The sequence below is a fragment of the Hylobates moloch genome, unplaced genomic scaffold (genome assembly GCF_009828535.3).
Source record: "Hylobates moloch isolate HMO894 unplaced genomic scaffold, HMol_V3 SCAFFOLD_1, whole genome shotgun sequence".
Taxonomy (NCBI): Eukaryota; Metazoa; Chordata; class Mammalia; order Primates; family Hylobatidae; genus Hylobates; species Hylobates moloch.
Genome location: NW_026652276.1, coordinates 67,896,909 through 67,918,083, shown reverse-complemented (window position 1 = coordinate 67,918,083; position 21,175 = coordinate 67,896,909). Strand labels below are relative to the sequence as shown.

At 42.9% G+C, this 21,175-nt stretch overlaps 1 protein-coding gene across 4 annotated transcripts in view; it reads right to left on the bottom strand.

Annotated features, from left to right (window-relative positions):
* WIPF1 (WAS/WASL interacting protein family member 1) overlaps positions 1 to 21,175 on the bottom strand; it is a 124,950-nt gene that overhangs the window by 9,411 nt on the left and 94,364 nt on the right. For all 4 annotated transcript variants that reach the window (XM_032755328.2, XM_058440961.1, XM_032755329.2 and 1 more), the window contains 4 exons: positions 16,549 to 16,637; positions 12,341 to 12,470; positions 6,248 to 6,424; positions 2,665 to 3,435 (listed from right to left, as the gene is read on the bottom strand). In XM_032755328.2, coding sequence (XP_032611219.1) covers positions 2,665 to 3,435; positions 6,248 to 6,424; positions 12,341 to 12,470; positions 16,549 to 16,599 — 1,129 coding nt within the window. In that variant the 5' untranslated portion in view covers positions 16,600 to 16,637. The remainder of the gene's footprint in view (positions 1 to 2,664; positions 3,436 to 6,247; positions 6,425 to 12,340; positions 12,471 to 16,548; positions 16,638 to 21,175) is intronic.

Sequence of the window (21,175 nt, the reverse complement as noted above, 5' to 3'; positions counted from 1 at the left end):
AGTAAATTAAAAAAACAAAACCAAAAACTTGAGCATTTTCCAATGTAAATCAAAATGGCCTTAGTAATTATTCCTGATCTTCAGCAGTGTGTTCCACTTGTAAGATGCTGACATTTTATGTGAATACAATGTCTTATGGTGCTATAAATAATTATCTTATTAGCTATAGATTCAGAATCCAATTAGGAACCTTGAACTGAACAACCTGCCCACTGCAGATATCCCTGACAGAAAGTCTTCGCTCCAACATTTTACAGCGGTGGGAGGCACTGTCCAGCCCTGATTGGTCTCTCAAGGAGTCTTCAGTGCCTCACCTGGGAGTGGTTATTTATTACCCTATCTGCTTGTCATTGCTAGAGTCCCAGGCAGCAAGAGTTGATTTATTGACGGAAAGTGTCTCATTTGCTGTGGGTTTAACTTCTTGGTGATACCACCACACAACTGTCACTACATGCAAACTTGACTTCCAATATTATGGGGCCCTGTACTATGTAACTTCATCTCACTTTCTTTTTAAAGTAAATGGTCATGTTCATGTTCCTAACTCCTCAACCTTGTGGCTCCCTGCTCCAAATCCTGGCAGGCACAATAGAAAGGCAAACAGATTTCTATTTCCCACTGGCAGAATAACAGAAATGATCATTTATTGAATATAACTACATGCCAGGAAGTAAGATAACCACTATACATGCTTGTCTCATTTAATTCTTACAACAACTCTGAGAGGTACAGGGACAGGAGACAAGGCCTCAGAGGTTTTGGAAGCTTAAAAAGCTCATCAGAAGACTGAGTGGAGGTGCCAGGATCTGACTCCAAATCTATCAGATTCCAAGGCCCACTCCCATAACACTGAAGCCAAACGACTCAGAATACACAGGGCCTTTGATGAACTCTCATATGCTCCTTGTGGGAACGTAAATTGGTAGGAAATTTCTGGAAGGCAATTTGGCAGTACCTATGAAATCCATAGTTTACTATGCACACTCACTGACCCAGATATTCCACTTATAAGAATTAATCCAAAGGAAATACAGAGATGTGTACATATATTTTGCTACAAAAATATATCACTGCATTATCTGCAACAGGAAAAATCTAGAGATGGCCCATATGACCAAGTGAGGGGATTGGTTAAATAAATCAAGGTACACTTGTAGGATTTAATATTAGGTAGCTGTTACAAGTCAGGCTGTAGAATAATCATATCAGCAAACATTAATGAGATACTGTTAAATAAAAAGCAAATTAGCAAACAATATATGTAGTGTGATAACAAGTTTGTAAAAACATATATTATATGCATTTTAAAAAGACTGAAAGGCCACATTAAAAGAATGTTATCAATGATTCTTTCTGGATAGTGGTGGTAGAAGGATTAATTTTAATTTTCTTTATATTTTTCAGTATTTCTATAATAAACAAGTATGACTTACGTAATCAAAAGAAATAATAAATGTTATATGTCAATGCCTATTTTGGGGAAGATTTAATCTGCTGACTCATCCATTTGCTAGGGCCACGGCACAATGGTTTCAAGGTGTGGTTCTCACATTCTGCTGCACACTATAATCACCAGGGAGCTTTTAAATATCCTGATTCCCAGTCTGCACCCCAGACCAATTATACCAGAGACTCCGGGAAGGGACCCAGGCATTCGTGGTTTTTAAAGCTCCGTAGATGATTCCAGTACGTGAGCAAGTTTAAAGAATGGTGATTCTGAGGTTCCTGAGGTCACAGGGTCAAAGGTCTCTTACCTCTGCATAAAGGAAAAAAATGCCCCATTTCCAGATGTGATAAGGTCTGTACGATGAGATTAAATTTTAAAAGTGGGTGGTTTTACTGAGTTCATCCATAACCACTGTAAAATGCATCAAGTGAGTGTATTCTACTAAAAATGCCTATTATAATTCGGAAAGGGCAAACTCTAGGCAATCCTCGCATTTCCTTTCATACTCTGAAAGTTTGTCCCTCAGATCAAGGTTTCTCAACCGTGGATGGGGGCATTGGAAGGGTCTCAGATGGGCTTCAGCAGGCCCTTCAAGCCATGTGACAACAGGCAAATTTTGAGTTTATGCCTGAGTATTTTTGTAAAGATAGTCTGTACCTTTATTTGATTCTCCAAGGGATTTATGTACCAGAGATTACAAAGAGCAAAATGGACTTTTTAAACGTTTGTCTTTAATGAATAGGGAAATGGCCTCAAAGCCTGGCAAATGAAGAGAGAAGTACAGGAGAAGTTCATTAGCTCTTGAAGAACTTCCCCTCTTGTTGGAATAACGGAGCCCTCCTGCAGGAGGTGGGGACTTATTTTCCCAATTAAGACCGCCGAAATTCTCTCTAGGGAGGCAGGGTAGTGGACTGGCAAGTACACTTCAGAGATGGAAGATGAAAGTTCTTGCCTCTTCTTTATTAACTAGCTCGTGACCATTTAACTTTATTAGCTACTCAGTGTCTTCATCTCTAAACCAACAGAAATATTGGTCCCACTTTCCTCAGGGGTTTACACGAGGTCACGATCACACGTGTTGTGTGCCACTTAAAAGCACAAAGCAGTCTGAGAGTTTACTTATGCCTGCTTTTGTTAGACTATCTTGACTGACAGGATTATTGGTACATTTGGGCAGGCTGGGTTTTGGAAGCAACTCACCCCACGTCTTGTCATACCTGATCGGCCTGGCGGGTCCCTCACTGGAGGTGGGGGTCTCTCGCTGGGCGGGGGAGGAAGAGGACCTGAACGTCCTGGCGAAGGTAACGGGGGCGTGGACGAAGCGAGGGACAGATTCCGCTGTGGGAGTCTTGGGGTTTCGTCATTGCCGCTGGAACTTGGAGGCAGGGGAGGCGGCCCGGGCCTGCTGGGAGGTGGCGGCGGAGGTGGGGCCTGTGAGGAGGCGGAAGGCCGCGGAGTGGAAGGCACTGGAGGCTTGTTGTTCTGAGGAGGAGGAGGGGGAACCGCTTCCCTGTGGATGGAGGGCCTGTTGCCCACTGGAGGAGGCGGTGGAGGGGGTTTGTCATCCAAGGCCCTGCTGGGCGTAGGCGGCAGGGGAGGCCGGTTGGAGAAGGGCGAGGAGGAGCTCAAGGGGGACTGACGTATTGAGCCTCCTCCCAAAGCAGTGCCGCGGTTTCCAGGGAAAGGGGGAGGAGTGGGCCCGGGGCTGGGCTGCCTGGGGCCTCCGGGCACTGGTGGGGACCCCCGGTTGTGCAGACTTGATTGAATGGGTCTTGGAGTACTGGGTACTGGAGGGGGAATGCTATCAGGCTTTGAGCCCACGTCGGGCCTTGGGGGCGGCATTCGGTTCCTCTGAGGCTCTGGGGGACCACTTCTGTGGCCTGGAGAAGGCACAGGAAACCTCCCTGGGCCACTTGGGGGTGAAAAGGGTTTGGCAGATGTGGATCTTCCTCCCGGTGGCAACAATGGTGGTCGGCTTCCTCCAGAATCTGAAGAACAGGAAAATAAACGTCCAGTTAGGAAATCAGGAACCCTGAAGAAATCAGAGAGCTAGAGTCTGTTCCCAGTGACTGGAAGTCCCTTCCTCAGAGGGCTATAAAATACAGGAAACTATTATTTATATAAATTGGGTTTTGTGTGGTCCTTCCTGGGAGCAGAAAATCGACCATAGCTCTATTTACCTGCGAGTCCCAAGTTCTACAGCCCATCAGCTTTCAAAAGGATTCTGGAAAGATCTCTTAGCATTATGTATAGACAAGAGCCAGGATGAAGCAGGTGAGAGTTCTGGTGAGTTGCCTATTCATTATGAGAGGACAAGAACAAGATGGCATTGGTAGAATCATGATTTTCATTTTTCCCCATCACCATCTCTGTCTCCCAGCCCTTGTACCTCTCAGTTTTGAAAATAAGTCAGCTGTCTTAGGTGAAAAAATTAATTATCCCAATGTAAATCTCTAAATGTGAGGGCTTATCTAGTCCCTATGAAGAGAAATGCCCCCAAAAACATGGAAAAATATAAGGGGAAAATATAAAGAAAGAGTTATGACTGCAATAAGAAAAAACTAAGAAAGGAAAAAGAACCATCAGTAAAGTTTAATTGGAAGAGTTGACACCAGTGGATGGAATTCATCTACAAAGAAGCAGGCAACTACACAACTTTTTTTTGGTACCACGTCAACCTCTGCTTCAATATTGGCAGGACACAACAATCCTATAACTGCTCTGGTTCAACAAGGGAGAAACTAAAGGGGGAACTAAAGAGATGGAAAATTTCAAACCACCATCCCAGAATCTCTTGGAACTCAAAGTAATTCTGAAAACAAAAAACAAACAAACAAACAAACAAATCTACCCTTCAATTATGAGTTAATAAGCGTACCAAATAATTTTGAGCACTTGCTATGCGCCTGCCATTAAGCTAGAGACTAGAGACAGAGGAGTAAACAGAATAGAAAAGATTCTGCATTCCTGTAGTTTACATTCTTGTGGGGGGAGATAAAAAATAAACCAGGGAATAAATACTTTCAGATAATTATATGTATTAAAAAGACACTAAAATAGGCCGATGAGATCAAGAGTGCTTGGAGAGGCCAGGGTACATGGAGTGGCTGCGGACAGCTCTTCTGAGAATGTGACATGTGAGCTGAGGCCTGACAAGGAGTCGGCCACGGAAAGATGAGGAAGACCAGCACTTCAGGCAGGGGGCCAGCAGGTGCAAAGGCCCTGAGGTGGGAAAGAGCTTCAAGTTCAACAACGGGCCCATGTGCCCAGGGCACAGTGAGAATGGGAGAGATCCATTGGAAGTGGAGCCTGAGTGGCCAGCAGGGGTGAGTCACAAGGAGGCCTGCAGGACAGAAGGGGTTCCAATTTTACCTAAGGCACAGGAAGAAGCATTTGGACAGATGTATACAGTGGAGTATCATCAACTTAAGAGAGAACTTTTTTCTTCTTTTTTTTTTTTTGAGACAAGGTCTCCTGTGTTGCCCAGGCTGGAGTGCAGTGGTGCAATCACGGCTCACTGCAGCTTCAACTTCCCGGGTTCAGGCAATCCTCCCACCTCCGCATCCTGGGTAGCTGGGACTACAGGCAAGAGCCACCATGCCCACTAATTTTTTGTGTTTTTTAGTAGAGACAGGATTTTGCCATGTTGCCCAGGCTGTTCTTGAATTTTTGGGCTTCAGCCATCTGCCCGCCTTGACCTCTGAAAGTGCTGGAATTATAGGTGTGAGCCACCATGCCTGGCCCATTTTATTATTTTATTTTTCTTTGTCTTTTGCCTTAATTTCTTCACCTGTTGTTAAAGTACTAAATGTATACATTTATCAGCTGCCTTAAATCCTTTTGGTGAGTTTTAAATAAATTTAAATTCAAATTTAAATGGTGGTCTGGCAAGATAGAACCTCTCACGTGATTGAGTTTCTCTCTAGATTTAGACCATTCAGTGATAAAATAGTAGGCTAACTCTGAGAATTCAGTGATTCCATATTCATGTAAATGTGAGAGTTTCATTCTTTCCCAGAGGACATCTTATAAAAGGTCTAAAAACGAAAATTACTATAACATGATCAACATTACAAAAGCAGTTTTATGGTAAAATTTCTTGAGTTTCTGTAGTAGTTGGGAGAGAGCCTCATGCCCTCTGCAAAGTTTTTTATCTAGGCATTCATGAGCAAGTTCAGCTTTTCTCTACCACCAGGTTCATAGACAATCCTGAAGGACTCATGTCCATGGCTCCCTGCAGAGACTCCTGAGAACCACTGGCACTGAAATACCAAATGTCTGTCATGCAAAACACTTGTTCAGATTTAGTGAGATTTGTAATCATATTCCACAAGATGTGCTCCATCGTGTTTGAAAAGCAGCTCACAAGTATTTACTCTACTAGACAGCTGGGCTACCTCACAAAGACAGCTGAATCTGTCAGGTCACCAGGCAGATTTCCAGGGCCAGCAAGTTCTACTTGCTCCTCCCTTTTTTTCCCACTCCAGCTAACCCTTTAGAAAAGTAAAAAAAAAAAAAAAGTACAGGTTACTTTAGAAAAGTAAAAAAAAAAAAGTACTTTAGAAAAGTAAAAAAAAAAAAAAATACTGGGTGAAAATTTCATAGTTCTGTGTAGCTGTCTGATCCTGGTTAATAATAGTAATAAAGACTAAATTGAGTCTCTTATAAAACAGTGGTAATATTTCAAACAATGTACAATATTTTAATAAGGGCGAAGAGCCTTAGAGGCTATGACCAGCCTCCAAACTGCCAAACTCTGCCTTGTCTTCAGTCACTCAGAGACAGAGAAACTCTCCTTACCATTATCCCTGTTGGCTGTGGACCTCAGCTTCGGCATTCCAGCCTGGAACAGTCCTCCCAGACCTGGAGGTCCGCCCCCTCCAAAACTTCCACCACCTCCGCCACCACCTCCTCCACCAAATCCGCCGCCTCCACCAAAGCCACCACCACCGCCTCCAGCACCGGCTCCTTTAGGTTCTGCAGAAGAAGAAACACCCGACAGACTATGCCCCCTGGTCTGGCCCAGGTAAACCATAAAACAACAGTACAACAGGGAGCTGGCCGGCTCTCGGCCTCCAGTGGACAACTGGGATTTCTTCATTAAAATGCAGGATTTTAAGAGTTCCCTCAGCTCAGTCAGAACTGCCTGCTCCAGGCAGTCCCAGGCCCAGTAGTGGAAGAAACGAAAATAAAGGATGATTTGTCCCCACACTCCCCACTTGACTGGCTGCCACATGGGTCAGTATCTGTTTGTTCCGTATCCTAAGATTTGGCAAATAGAAGGATCTTCAGGCTGGGTGCAGTGGCTCACACCTGTAATCTCAGCACTTTGGGAGACTGAGGTGGGAGGATCGCTTGAGCCGGGGAGGTCAAGACTGCAGGGAGCCAAGACTGTGCCACTGCACTTCAGCCTGGGTGACAGAGTGAGACCCTGTCTCAATAAAAAGGATCTTCAAAGAAAGAGGGTCCCGAGGGAGGAGGAGATGCCATAAAAGGTGAGAAGAAAGGAAAGAGTTAAAAAGAGAAGAAAATAAAATATAATTTCACAAATATACAAATATCCAGGCTTGGCTCAGTGGCTCACACCTATAATACGAGCACTTTCGAAGGCTGAGACTGGAGGATAGCTTGGGCCCCAGGAGTTTGAGACCACCCTGGGCAACAAAGTGAGACCTCGTCTCTACGAAAATCAACAACAACAAAAAAATGTAGCCAGGCATGGTGGTGCACACCTGTAGTCCCAGCTACTTAAGAGGCTGAGTGAGAGGATCACTTGAACCCACTGAGGCTGCAGTGAGCTATGATTGCACCACTGCACTCCAGCAAAAAAAAAAAAAACTAAACAAATATCCACTATTGAGTTATACTTTTCCCATCAGTATTTTTCATTTTATGTGTTTTTTCTTAAAATTAAGAACAAATTCACTAAGCAGTATTAAGCCTGCTTTTTTCATTTAATACTTTGTTAGCACTTCTTGTGTCATACTCTTTGAAAACATGAGTTTAAAGGATTGTATTGTATTGTAGAACATGAATGTATTACATTAAAATTTATTTAACTACTCATTTGATGGCCCTTTAGATTGCTATTAATTTTTTAATATCATGAAGCCCAATAGTAGGCTTTAGTAATTTAAAAATTCTTTGCAATTTGAGAGGGTATAAAGATCTTGTTTTATTTTGAATTTATCTGCAAAAAATTGTGAAAGATTTTGATGGGAGGCAAACAAACAAAAAGATTACTGAGTATTCTGTCTAGTCTTCTGGGTTACTTTCCATTGTCTTTGAGCCACAGTATTTTATCACTCTGAAAGGCATAGAAAACTGATACTAATGCAATGGTATTTGTCCAAAGAAGTGCAAATTAGTTGTGTTTAAGCCATGCTTATACCCTTTTTAAAAAAATTATCTCTTAATTTATGTATGTATGCATGTTTGTATTTATGAGCTTAAACATTATTTAAAGTCCTCTTCCCAAAAAACTATGTTGAGTTTTTGATAAATAGTATATGAAATCTACAAATTAATCTGGGAGAACTGATACTTTTATGATATTTAGACTTTCCATTTGGAGATGTGGCATATTTTCCCATTTATTTATGTCTTCTGGATTTTTTGGCAAAGTTTTTTAGTTTTCATGGTATACATTACACATACTTTTTGTTAGGGTTACTTCAAATGTATTTTTGTTTGCTGAAATTGTGAAAGGGATGTTTTTCCTGTTATATTTTGTAATAGGTTATTTTTGGCACCAGGAAATTGTATTTAATATCTAATAAGCCACTTTGCTATATTTTCTAAATAAAATTTACTAAAAATGTATTATCTTGCATTTTCTAGTATGCACGTGGTCTTCAAATAATAATGGTTTAAAGCCTCCTCTAAGAGTTGTATGTCTTATTTCTGTTTTATATAAGTAATTACTTTGATGGGTAAATTTCCATAACAATGTAAATTATTAACGTTCCTAAAGGCAATCATGTTCTGATATTAATGAGAATCCCTCTGATATTTCAAAGTTAATATGAATTATTGGTTTGAAATAGGTTTTTTCCCTTTCTAAATATTCAGTCGATGGATCCTTCTATTTTAGGTTTACAAGAATTTCTTATAGCATGAAATTTTATCAAATGCCTATTCAAGATCTACTGAGACTTTTTTATGGTCTTTTTTATTTGATACGATGGATAGATTTTCTAACATTAAAAATGGGATAGGCTGGGTGCAATGGCTCATACCTGTAATCCCAACACTTTGGGAGGCCAAGGTGGGTGGATTGCTTGAGCTCAGGAGTTCAGGACCAGTCTGAGCAATATGGTGAGATTCCCATCTCTACAAAAAATGAGCCAAATGTGGTGGTGCATGCCTGTAGTCCCAGCTAGTTGGGAGGCTGAGGTGGGAGGATCCCTTGAGCTTGGGAGGTCAAGGATGCAGTGAGCTGTGTTCATACCATTACTCCAGCCTGGGTGACAAGACAAGACCCTGTCTCCAAAAAAAGGGGGGGGATAAACCCTGGTGTTGGTGAATTATTCTTGTAACATCTGATTGATTTAGATTTGTTTTTTGGTATTTTAGTGTTCTCTTATTTATGATGATAAGTGGTCCATAATAGGGTTTCTTAATTATAAACATTTTGGGTCAGATAATTCTTTTTTGTGGGTGGCTGTCCTGTCCTGTTCTTTACAGAATGTTTACAGCATCCCTGGCCTCTACCCACTAGATGTCAGTAGCAGCCCTCCCCGTCCCCCAAAGTAGTGACTAAAAATGTCTTCAGACATTGCCACATATCCCCTGGAATGCAAAAATCACCCTCAGTTGAAAACCACTAATGTACAGCTTTCTTTTTTGTATGTGCTGCCTTTGTCAAGTTTTGACATTAGGATCATGCCAGTTTCATTATAATTATTAGATAGCCTTCCATCTCTTAATATATTGGGGAATGACTTATACAGCATTTGAATTAGCTGTTTCTTAAAATTTGAAAGAATTTGCTAATAAAATAATCTGGCTCCAAAACTTTTTGGAGAGAAAGTAATTTAATAAAGTTTTTATCTTTTCCCTTGCTCATTGAGGTTTCCTTAATAAATGTATGCTTTTCTTAGAAAAGTATTCTTTAATATCTTAAAACATTTTAGCAGATAACTTTATTACACTACTTTAATTTTAGAAAATACACTTTGAATCTCTTATTTTATCTGCTTTCTGAGTTCCACTTTTATTCGTTTTTATTTCTATTTTCTGGATTAGGTTTATCATAAATTTGTGTTAGCTCTGTATCTTTTCTAGATGTGGGGTTTTCTGGGATGCTTATGGTAGCTCGGCTGTGGAAGAAATAATCTGATAATAACTGACAAGAATTACTTCACCTAACAGGATAAATCATATAAGACTAACAATTTCTAGAAGTGTATGCAAAATTGTTTCCATATAAAATTTTAAAATTTTGCTAATAATATTAACATCGCCCTTGTCATTCAAACACTATTCATTGACGAATGACACATTTTGGAATACTACACTTCACAGGACACATTTACATGGTACTGAAACTTTAGAGGGACTCCTGCACTATCAGACATCACCCATTAGTGTTCTTTTTTTCTTTTCTTTTTTTTTTTGAGATGGAGTTTCCTGCTTGTTGTCCAGGCTGGAGTACAATGGCATGATCTTGGCTCACTGCAACCTCTGCCTCCTGGGTTCAAGCGATTCTCCTGCCTCAGCCTTCCAAATAGCTGGGATTACAGGCATGCGCCACCACACCTGGCTAATTTTGTATTTTTAATAGAGATGGGATTTCTCCATGCCTCAGGTGATTCCAGCCTCAGGTGATCGACTTGCCTCAGCCTCCTAAAGTGCTGGGATTACAGGCGTGAGCCACTGTGCCTGGCCCATTAGTGTTCTTAACCTGCAAATCTGTCCATCTTTCAGAAAGAGAAGCTAAAGCTGAGGATGAAGCTTTCAGATTGTTTTTTCAGTAATTAAACTGTAGGACAGGGCTGAGTTATCACACATAACCATGGTCAACATTTTGACATACAGCCCAGGGAAGTTTCACATGCAAACAGATACAAAACCATGGATAAACACTGCTGCTTGCAAAGAGCTTGTGACAGCAGTACAGGTGTCCAGTTAAGTGTGTGAACAAGGGCCTGCACTGGACTGTATCTTCCTTCTATCAAGGAAAGCACATTATTAAACATCATGGAAGACAGAAGGACTAACACTATTTCCATTAAATGAGAGAAGTGGACATTGAAGAATACAATTCTTAAAGGTTTCCACTAGTGGATTCAGGAATAGTTCTAGACTGTCCAGCCTCCTTCAACAGAGCCCTAGGCTCCCTCTTGTAGTGAGGAGAACCACAGGCCTCTGTCCTAGAGGTCAGCTCCTCTGGCCTCATACCAGGGACCATGTTTCAGATGGCTATTGGAGGGCTGAGGGATTAGAGGGAATATATTATAACCACATTCGTTTTGTGGGCATTTTGACTTACAGGTCAGACTGCGTCAAGAGTTAAATACCTTAGTTCCTTTTTTTTGTTTGTTTGTTTTTTGAGACAGAGTCTTGCTCTGTTGCCCAGGCTGGAGTAAAGTGGCAAAATCTCAGCTCACCGTAACCTCCACCTCCTTGGTTCAAGTGATTCTTGTGCCTCAGCCTCCTGAGTAGCTGGGACTACAGGCATGTGCCACCACACCTGGCTAACTTTTGTATTTTTAGTAGAGATGGGGTTTTACAATGTTGTCAAGGCTAGTCTTGAACTCCTGGCCTCAAGTGATCCACCCGCCTCGGCCTCTAAAAGTGCTGGAATTACAGGTGTGAGCCACCGCGCCCGGCTGTAGTTCCTTTTTGAAAGCGGTGCATTCTCACTCGCACCACTTTGCCCAGTAACAGAACAACATTCAAAGGCCTTATCTAGGTCTTTCACTTTTCCTTTTTCCTCCCAAACCAGTAGTCCACCTAACTCTGATCTTTCTTCTTCCTTCTCTACTCATTAGGCATTTCTCCCAGAAAGTTCCCCGAAGCACTTCTAATCCTCTACTTTGCAAAGATTCTGCCTCATTATTCACTTGTTGATAAAGCTCCATCTGGTGATTTTGGAAGGTCAGTCTATTTCCTGTTCCGTCCAAATGGGATCTGTAGTCTAGGATGAATCTTGGGGACATCTGGCAGGCAAAGGAAAGGTCTAGGAATGTGAGGAGACAGCCTTAAGATCTACTTATTAATTGCCAGTAGAATTCTAGTCATGGATTATTTTTTGTCCTGTTGTAAATGTTAATAAGTAGCCTTGTTCCAGAAAGTACCTCAGACTTAGGTGGGTTGATAAGTGAAGTTGTGACCTCATTTTCTTTCTCTCTAAGCTCCTAATAATTGTATCTTACACTTGAATTACACTTTCCAGACAACAAAACATTTTACAGGCATTATCTCATTTGAAGCTCATGACAAACTTGTGAGGTCAATAGAACATGTATTATCATCTCCATTTTAAAATGAAGACAACAAGGCTTGGAGATGGTACAGGATGGATGTGCCAGGTCTTGAACCCACAGCTTTTGATTCCAAGGCTAGGGCTCTTTCCATATTTTATGCTGCCTCCTCATCTGTGGTGCCAGGAGCAATGGGTTAATCTCCAGAAAGTGTTGTGAATAATGCAGAGAATTGCTGCTGTGTATGTCTTGGACAAAGAATTATTATACTGGCTTCTTGCAGCATTAGAGGGGAACCCAAGCCAAAGCTGCGGCCTACAGGGAGTGATACAGTCCCTTATTTTGCTAGCTTTGCAGCTGTTGTTAACCAAAAAAAAAAAAAAAAAAAAATTGAGGGGTGAGGGTAGGGTTGATTATTAGGCCATAAACTGTTCCTCTCCATGGTAAATAGCCTTTTTTTACTTACTGTCCAATATTGGTGCACTTCTGTCGTTGGTGACCGTCTTCTTTAGTTTCTTCCCTTTGCTGATATCAGAAAGGAGAGCATTTCTCCCAGCCTGCTCTGTCTTATTCAAGGTAGGCTTCTCTGTATTGGCCTGAAAGGAAGCCATACAAACAAATAGTCATCTCTTGGGTTAAAATCATGCATTGTAACACTCGGCTGGGAAAGGTTGGGTATGGGAAGCTTGTTGTTAAGGTTCTTGGTGATAGGTTGTAAATTCTCGACAAGTTTTAGACCCCATATCATTCTTTTTAAGATCCAGACGTTTGGAAGCAGATGCAGCAATAAATTATGTTTATTTTTAAGGGAGGAAGAGTCAATCCTTGATTAAAGTCTCTGAAAATTCAGACCACAGTCTGACTGAAACTAACAGGGCCAGGTTAGGGTGAGATGACTAGACACGAGAAAAGAATTTTAAGTCTGGGAGGATTCTGCAGGACATTACCAGGCGTCACTCACTAGAGGGTACCCTGAAGAATAACTTCCTTTTCCCATCTTTTAGAACTATCCCAATGCAAGGGAAAAACTGTCTCTAGCGAAAAGAGTCAGCTGTATGTTTTTTAAACCCACCAAAGTTCTAGAAAATAATTCCCTCTGTGTATATTGCCAAAGATGCTTTTTTTTCTTTTTAAGTCAGATTTATTAAGGTATAATTTACATATAGTGAAATCACCCTTTTTAGTTACAGTTCTATGAGTTTTGACAAACATATGCAGTTGTGAAACCACCATCACAATCAAGATATAGAATATTTTCATTACTTCAAAAGTTCCCTCATATACTGTTGGCATGAGGTGTTTCTGTTGTTTAATTCTGATGAAAGCTTAGCTCATGGAAATTGCGGAATGGACAAAAATGCTGCTTTAACATGTTTGATTATTTTCTTATATTTCCAGAATTCCTAGGAAAGATCCCTACCTACTATGAAATTGGGATCTTGTTCCTTCAGGGAGTGGGGACACTAAGAGACCAGCAAATGGACTTAGATGTAGGCACCTGCCTGTGTGCCTGTGTCTATCACACTTGGAAACTGGCTAGGTCTTGTCTGTCCTAGGGAGAGTCTGGTTGCCCCAAACCCACAGGTCCTTTCTAGGCTGGCCCCAGCCCTTCTGACAGGGATATGATTTCAGATTTGCCAGTTAGGGCCACAGGAGGAAAAGCTGGGGAAAGGTATGGCTCAATACCTTACCCAGCCTTTAAAAAACAATTTTTTTTTTAGAGACAGAGTCTCATTATGTTGCCTAGGCTGGAGTGCAGTGGCTATTCACAGGTGTGATCATCATGCAATACAGCCTCGAACTCTTGGGCTCAAGTGATCCTCCTGCCTCAGCCTCCTGAGTAGTTGGGATTACAGGCACGTGCTACTGCTCCTGGCCTAACTCAGCCTTTTATTAGTAGAGTTAGAGGCAAAGGAAGAACTCAGAAGAACCCTGAAGGAGGCTAACCAGAATTGCAGTGGTAAAGTTGGAAGCATCTTGAAATAACTAAATGATGAAGTATTACTTGCTTATGATAATAATATATATAGCTAATAACATATACAGCTTTTACTCTGTGCCAGGCACTGTTTTCAGCACCTTATGTGTATTACTTCATTTAGCCCTTATCAACCCTGTGAGTTATTATTTCCATTTTACAGACAAGGAAACTGTGGTATAGGGAGTTTAAATCATTTGCCCCAGTCACCTAGTTAGTTGAGGACGAGATGGGATTCAAACCCTGGCAGTCAAGAGCCTTCCCTACAAGCTGACAGAAGGGTAAATGTAGGCTCTAAAATGCCCCTCCCCATCCAGCCCCAACACACCGCTGAAGCAAGCCTGTTAAAAGTTTCTCTGCTGTCCTTCCAGAAATGTTCTCTGCATACACAGTTTGCTTTTGCTAATGGGATTTTCGTCTATTGTTCTGCAACTTGTTTTCAACTTAACATACTTTGGATGTCCTGGAAAGAGCTCTTAACATTACCTGCTGTCTCCATTTTAAGGATGAAAAAACTCTGAGGCCTAGAGAGGTTAAGTGATGTGTCACACTGGATCTCTTAACAGTTTTGGGTCAGCAACCTTCAGTAGCCTCCTGTTCTGCCTCAAAATTTATTTTGACAGCTGACCTCCCTGGGTGCCAACTTCTCTCGTGTTCAGGGCCCTTAATTATGTTGTTTCACAAGGGCAGTGTTCTGTGATGGCCACCAACCCACCTTTTCTCTTTCTTCATCTCTATATTCTATTTATCCAAAATCTTGCTTTGAATTAGGTAATAAAGGATAGAAATGAGTTGATAAGCTAAGCAAGGTTTCCCAAACTTCAAGCATTCTGGTATAAGATTCACGATTTTTGTCATCTTCTCATACCACCTGTGTTATTTATTTAATATTTTTTATTAAGTCAGTTCACTATAACCCACACTTTTGGGGAAACATGGATAAATGAATCCTGCTATGTAAGCCAGATTGGAGGTTCTCAAACTTATCCATGTGAAGGACCAGCGTTTTTTTTTTTTTTTGCGACAGAGTCTTGCTCTATCACCCAGGTTGGAGTGCAGTAGTGCAATCACAGCTCACCATAGCCTTGACCTCCTGGGCTCAAACAATCCTCCCATCTCTGCCTCCAGAGTAGCTGGGACTATAAGCATGCACCGCCATGTCTGGCTGGCTAATTTTTAACATTTTTTTTGTAGATATGGGGTCTCGCCATGTTGCCCAGGCTGGTCTCAAACTCCTGGGCTCAAGTTATCCTTCCAAAGTGCACGCCTGGCCAAGGACCAGTCTTTTGAAAAATATTTTCATCAGGAACTGACGCTTTTGTAAAATAACAATGAATTATTAGAAAAATGAATTAGTTTTTTAAAAAAGACACACAACATCCAATCTTAGAAACAGAAAACTACTGTCAAATTGCTAGAAATGCTTCTAAATGCTTACTTTCAACTTCTGTCCTCATCACTTTGGGGACTCTTAAGCAGTTGGAAGGCCACACTCTGAGTAACAATAAGCTAATTAACAGGCAGTTCTTCTCACTAGGTTTCAACCTCAGATGAGTTATATAAATGTGTCTCGTGGAAACTTGGGGCAAGAAACTGTCTCTCCAAGCCTCAGTTTCCCCATGTGAAAATGGTGAAAATGAAGGAAGCATCAGTGTGAGGCTCCTCCTCAGTGAAGGCTTCACAAGCCGGAGGGCTTTGTAACAGAGCGTATCTTGGGGCCTTTCCATATGACCAAGTGGAGGGTTGCCAAATTCCTGGAAGAGGGCACGCTAACTTCCCCAAAGAGGTCTGTCAAAGGAGCAGGATGAGCCGGGCACAGTGGCTCACGCCTGTAATCCCAGCACTTTGGGAGGCCGAGGTGGGTGGATCAACTCAGGTCAGGAGTTCAAGACAAGCCTGGCCAACATGGTGAAACCCCGTCCACACTAAAAATACAAAAATTAGCCGGGCATGGTGGTGCGTGCCTGTAGTCCCAGCTACTTGGGAGGCTGAGGCAGGAGAATCACTTGAACGGGAGGTGGAAGTTGCAGTGAGCCGAGATCATGCCATTGCACTCCAGCCTGGGAGACAGAGCGAGACTCAAAAAGACCAGGATGAATCCACTGAAGAAATTCTTTCGGGAAATAAACATCTAAATGCCTAAATGCAAGTATAGATTTAAAGGAGGATGTGAATGTGTATGGCAGAGGTGGTGGAGGGAGATATTTGTCAAAAACAGATTGGGAAGAAGAGGGGAAAAGGCAGAAAAAAAGAAAAGAAAGGAGTGAGACCGGAAGACACTTTAATGGAATGCACTGCAGGCAGAGACCTGGGTTTCGAGACCGTCCAGCCCAGAAGTTAAAGGCCAGACATTGAGTTCATCTGAATGAAAACAGTGCACACTGGTCTCAGAACTGCTCCTGCAAACCCTATCTTGGGCCAGCACATGTCCCTGCGCAGATGTGGCAGAAAACACCTCATCAGCCACATTCCACCCTTGTACTATCCATCACATGAGACCTTAAACAAACAAAACCCTTCGTGTTGTTTGTATTTGCTGGGTTTCAGGATTTGGCTTACTCTGGGCACTGGGAAAGCCTGTTGTATCACATGTAAGCCAGAATGCAAACACATTTAATACAAACACATGCATGCCAGGTTTTGGCTTCATTTGGCTTGCTTTATGCATAGAAAGTGTTTGGGGAGGAGACACTCACCAGTGCAAACGTCGGGGGCGGCGGGGGTGCTGGAGGGGGAGGGACAGGCATCTTGGGCAGTTATGCGTTCAACAGTCTTGCTGATAAATCTGGAAAAACAAGAATGCGATCATGTATTAGATGTAATCTTAGTAATACTGTCCTAATCTGCCTTCACTTTCTCACCAAAGTGACAGCTCCACCTAGCTCAACTCTTAAAAGAGATGGGCATACCTTTATACCTCACTGCTAAAATGTTACTGTTCTGGAAGGATCCTGGCAGAGGGGCTTCTGAGCCGAGGTGCTTGGAGAGAATGGAGGCCACATCCAGTGCCTTACTCGGCTCCACCCCCCCACCCACCACAGCAGGCCATGACCCACCCAGGTGGGCCCAGTTAAGCAGGAAGGTCTCACACAACTGCTAGGATGTATCCTGGCCAAGTTTCACTGAAAACAAATTCACTTCCAGTGGCTTCTCCTCCTTGCTAATTTCCATGACAATCCTTTCTTCCTCTCCCACCCCTCTGGCTTTCTCCTCCCATTCTTCCTGACATTCACCAAGTCTGTGTGTGCACTGCAGGAATATGAAAATGAATCTACTTCTAGTCCCGCCGTCAAAGTTCCTAGTCCTCCAGGGAGAGGGCATGGAGAATATAAGGTGGAAAGCAAGAAGCGGCAGGTGAGGCGGGGTGGACGTGTGGGGGTCAACCTTATGTTTAGAGCACTCAAAGACCAGCCATCCCTATCTCTGTGCTCCTTAGCATTTCCTCAGAGGATCTAAGTGAAAACAGAGCGGGCATGAGAAGTCAGACCTAGGACTCCCAGGCTGTTTACCAGAAATGCATTTCATTTAGAAGAGCCTGTCTTACCTTTGTTTAGGTAAAAAATTATATATAAATAAAATAAAAAAGAAGAGCCTTTCTGCAGAGTGTGCTTGCTCTGAGAACAAAGGGAAGACCAGATTCCGTAGCTGGGTAGGAAAGTTTAGGTGGGTGAGGGGGCAGGGTGGAGAGGGCAGCCTGGCAAACACCAGGGCCAGAAGAGACGATGGCCAGGAAGTGCCTGGTGAGTTACACCAGCCAGGAGCCCTCTCCCCATTTCCTCCAATCCTTGCAGTCCTGTTCCTTCGCCTCACTAGAACCCCTGCTCCCTCTGCCCTATCTAGGACAATGCCTCACCCACTATTCTCATCCCTAAGCAATGCCAGCTTCTCCCACCCCATCCTTGCTACACAAACTGTGGTCCTGGATGGGAAGCGTGGGCACCACCCAGAAGCTGTTAGAAATGTCAACTCCCAGTCCCTTTTGCCCCCAACTGAATTCGTTTCAGCATTTTAACAAGATCCCTGGGTGATTCATATGCACTAAAGCCCTATGTAGAGATCGAGCCTTAAACCAGTGGGCAGTCTGGGTCACTGGCCACCTGAATAACATTATTTCTACAGGACATGTGTCCCAAATTTTAAACTGCAGAATTATATTTCTTTTAAAAATTTTTTTAAATTTTTTTTTTTTTTTTTTTTGGAGATGAGGTCTTGCTCTGTCACCCAGGCTGGAATGCAGTGGCATAATCATAGTTTACTGTTGCCTCAAATTCCTGGGCCTAAGCAATCCTCCTGCCTCAACCTCCTGAGTAGCTTAGCTAGGACTGCAGGCATATGCCACCACGCCTGGCTAATTTATTTTTATCTTTTATTTTTGTTGTAATGGGGTCTTGCTATGTTGCCCAGGCTAGTCTTGAACTCCTGGCCTCATGCCATCCTCTTGCCTTAGCCTCCCATAGTGCTGGGATTACAGGTGTGAGCCACCGTCAGGCTTTTAAAACTCCCAATAGTCCCTTAATTGCAGAAAACAATTTCTTAGAATTTAAAATATTCATTTAGTTCAACCACTAGAGTTAATGTGGAAAACTGAAACCTAAACAAATACTTTCTATTGAAATAATGCTAGATGGCTTGCTTTCTGTGAACAGAAATGGACTGAAGAAGCTAAAAAAGACACTGCTGGACTTGTCACAGCCGCCGGGAAACAAGAATTAAGACAGTTCAGAAGAGTCCCATTCAAAGTGGGCGGTCTAGAAAATGAAAAATTTAAATTCCACAGCAGCAACAGCAGCTCTCATGTATGGAGAATCCGCTGGATCCAGGGCTCTATCCTTGCGTGGTCCCTGACTCCTAAGACAGCGGAAGCCAGCATAGCTGTGCTCATTTGATAGACTGAGAGAAATTAAGTCACTCCCTAAAACACCCTGAAGCAATTCATTCAGTCACGTCCTTTTGGTTCCTGCTCTTCTGCTGGATAACACTGCCTCACTCACTCACTGCCCTTTTAATGATCTAATAAACACTTTCAGGCAGGCGAATTAGTGCCACAGCTCACCTGTTAACTAGGCCGGACTCTGTTCTCAGTAAGAGACTGTCTCAGGCAAGGATTCTTTTAAAGTATGTTTCCTAAATTGCTCTTTCTGGCATGACATCAATTAGTCACCCATAGGGCCACATGGGCATTGTGAGCAGGACTGGGTGCCTGTGTTGGGGGTCCTCCATCAAGGGGCATCTCCAGCGGCACATTCAGAGGCCTTGGAGTCAGACGTCTCCTAGGACCAGCAGGAACGAAAGGGATCTGATTCAGGCCTGACTACTGTGAAAGATGCTGGAGCCAAATCAATGGTATGACCAGAGCTGGGTAAGGCTTACCAAGGAAGGGGGATAGCCTGGTCTGCCCGGTGGGCCCAAGAGATGGGCTCTGGGAACAGTGCATCCACGTGCTTGGTTGATGAAAAATCCCTCAAGATTATTTTGTCTGACTTCATGTTCACCAATTAACTTTCTGTCATTCTGTGATCCTAATATCTAGGAAGGAGTGGATATTCTGGTCAACTAACAGAAACCTCTTATGGGTATGGTTGTCATGAGTTCAGCTCTCATAGCAGAGATCAAATTGAACTTCTGTCCTGCACAGCTTAGGGGGCAGACTGTGGAATGGGGACCCTTTCAGGGGCTGCCACCCTGAAAGGCCTCCTTAATTATTTTACAATTCTCTGTTGCTGCTGTTTCAGTACTGTCTGTGCACTAACTGACTTGTATATTAACTTCTGGATGACAACTCCAGGGAGGGCGTGCTAACTTCATGGTCCAGAGGGCTAGTGTGGGAGAAATGGCAACAGTCATGGCTGGGGCCAGGTCCAAGGCCAGATTGCAGAAATTAGTGGGCAAAACCAAGGTTCAGGGAGCAAGATGCTATTAAAGGGTCTGAGGTATTGAAAGAAGTGCTGCCTTTCCTTCCTGGCCACTTCAGATGGACAGTGGGGAGAGGGTCTGCGGGTGACGGCTCTCACTTTTTAGAGGGTGGTGCAGAACTAAGTGCTCTTTCCTCTCTTCCTCTGCAGACTTTTGTTTGCATGGCTTGCTTTCCCTGGCCCAATCTCTCACTCCCCTCCAGATTAACTGTCCCTTTCCAATCTCAATGGTAACATAAATGAGGGAGGCTGCCATGTCCTCTCTCCTCCCTTCTAGCTGAACAACTGCTGGGCATGGTCTGGACTTCTCCAGGCTGGGGCCTCAAGGGAAGTGTGTGAGAAACCCCAGACTCCAATACTGCCACCTCACTCAGCCCCTGGATCAAAGAAGACCAAGCTCGTGTGCCCCAACACTGGGCCCACCGGCCACGCCAGGCCCACTTCTTGGCTGTCTTTCCACCAGCCTATGGACTCCATGGGGTCTTGCCAATACCTGGCACATAGTAGGGTTCTTACTAAATATATATGCAGTGAAAGAACTGTGTATCACACAAACAAGCTGAGTGCTTGCCACTGGAAGGGCTCCCAGCATCACCCCAGTGCACTGTGAGATCCAGGCAAAAGAATCAGCCCTATTTCAGAGGGGCTTGCTAGTGTTGCATACTGGAACTTACTTTCCTGGCAGCTTCCAACTTCCCCAGAGAAGTAGAGCCCCAAGGCCTTGGGAGAGGAGGGCTTCCCTCCTCTCATGGACTTGACAGCCCACATCAGAGCCAGAGCCAGTTCTTACTGAAGGCCTTGGCCCTAGAGCACGGATCCTAACAGACCAGGCATTCCTGCCTGGATCCTCACACCCAGAGTCTGTGGATAGAATTCAAGGGTTCACGAACTTGGATGAAAAAAAAGTACATATTATTTCTACTAAGCACTAACTGAAATGTAGCATTTCCTTTGATTATGAATGTAGGCCACAAACCATAATAGCTGATATTCTTTCACCAATAGTTTTCACGTGATATTTTCACATCATATTACAACTACACATCAATAATTTTCAACATTCTGGCAATGTTTAGATCTGTTGCTAGATCTTGTTGTTTAAACCATTAATAAAGAAGTACATATTTTAATAAATTAGTTTCCTTTGTAATTCTCTGTATTTTATTTTATGCATTTAAACGTAGACACAAAAGGGTCCCTTTGGGACTGGGAGTGGTGACTTATGCCTATAATCCCAACACTTTGGGAGGTCAAGGTGGGAGGACTGCTTGAGCCCAGGAGTTTAAGACCAGCTTGGGCTACAAAGTGAGTCCTTTATCTCTAAAAATAAAATAAAATAAAAACAAATTAAAATTAAATTTAAAGAAAAGGAGTCCTTTGGGCTTTACCAGTGGGTTTATAGAATGAAAAA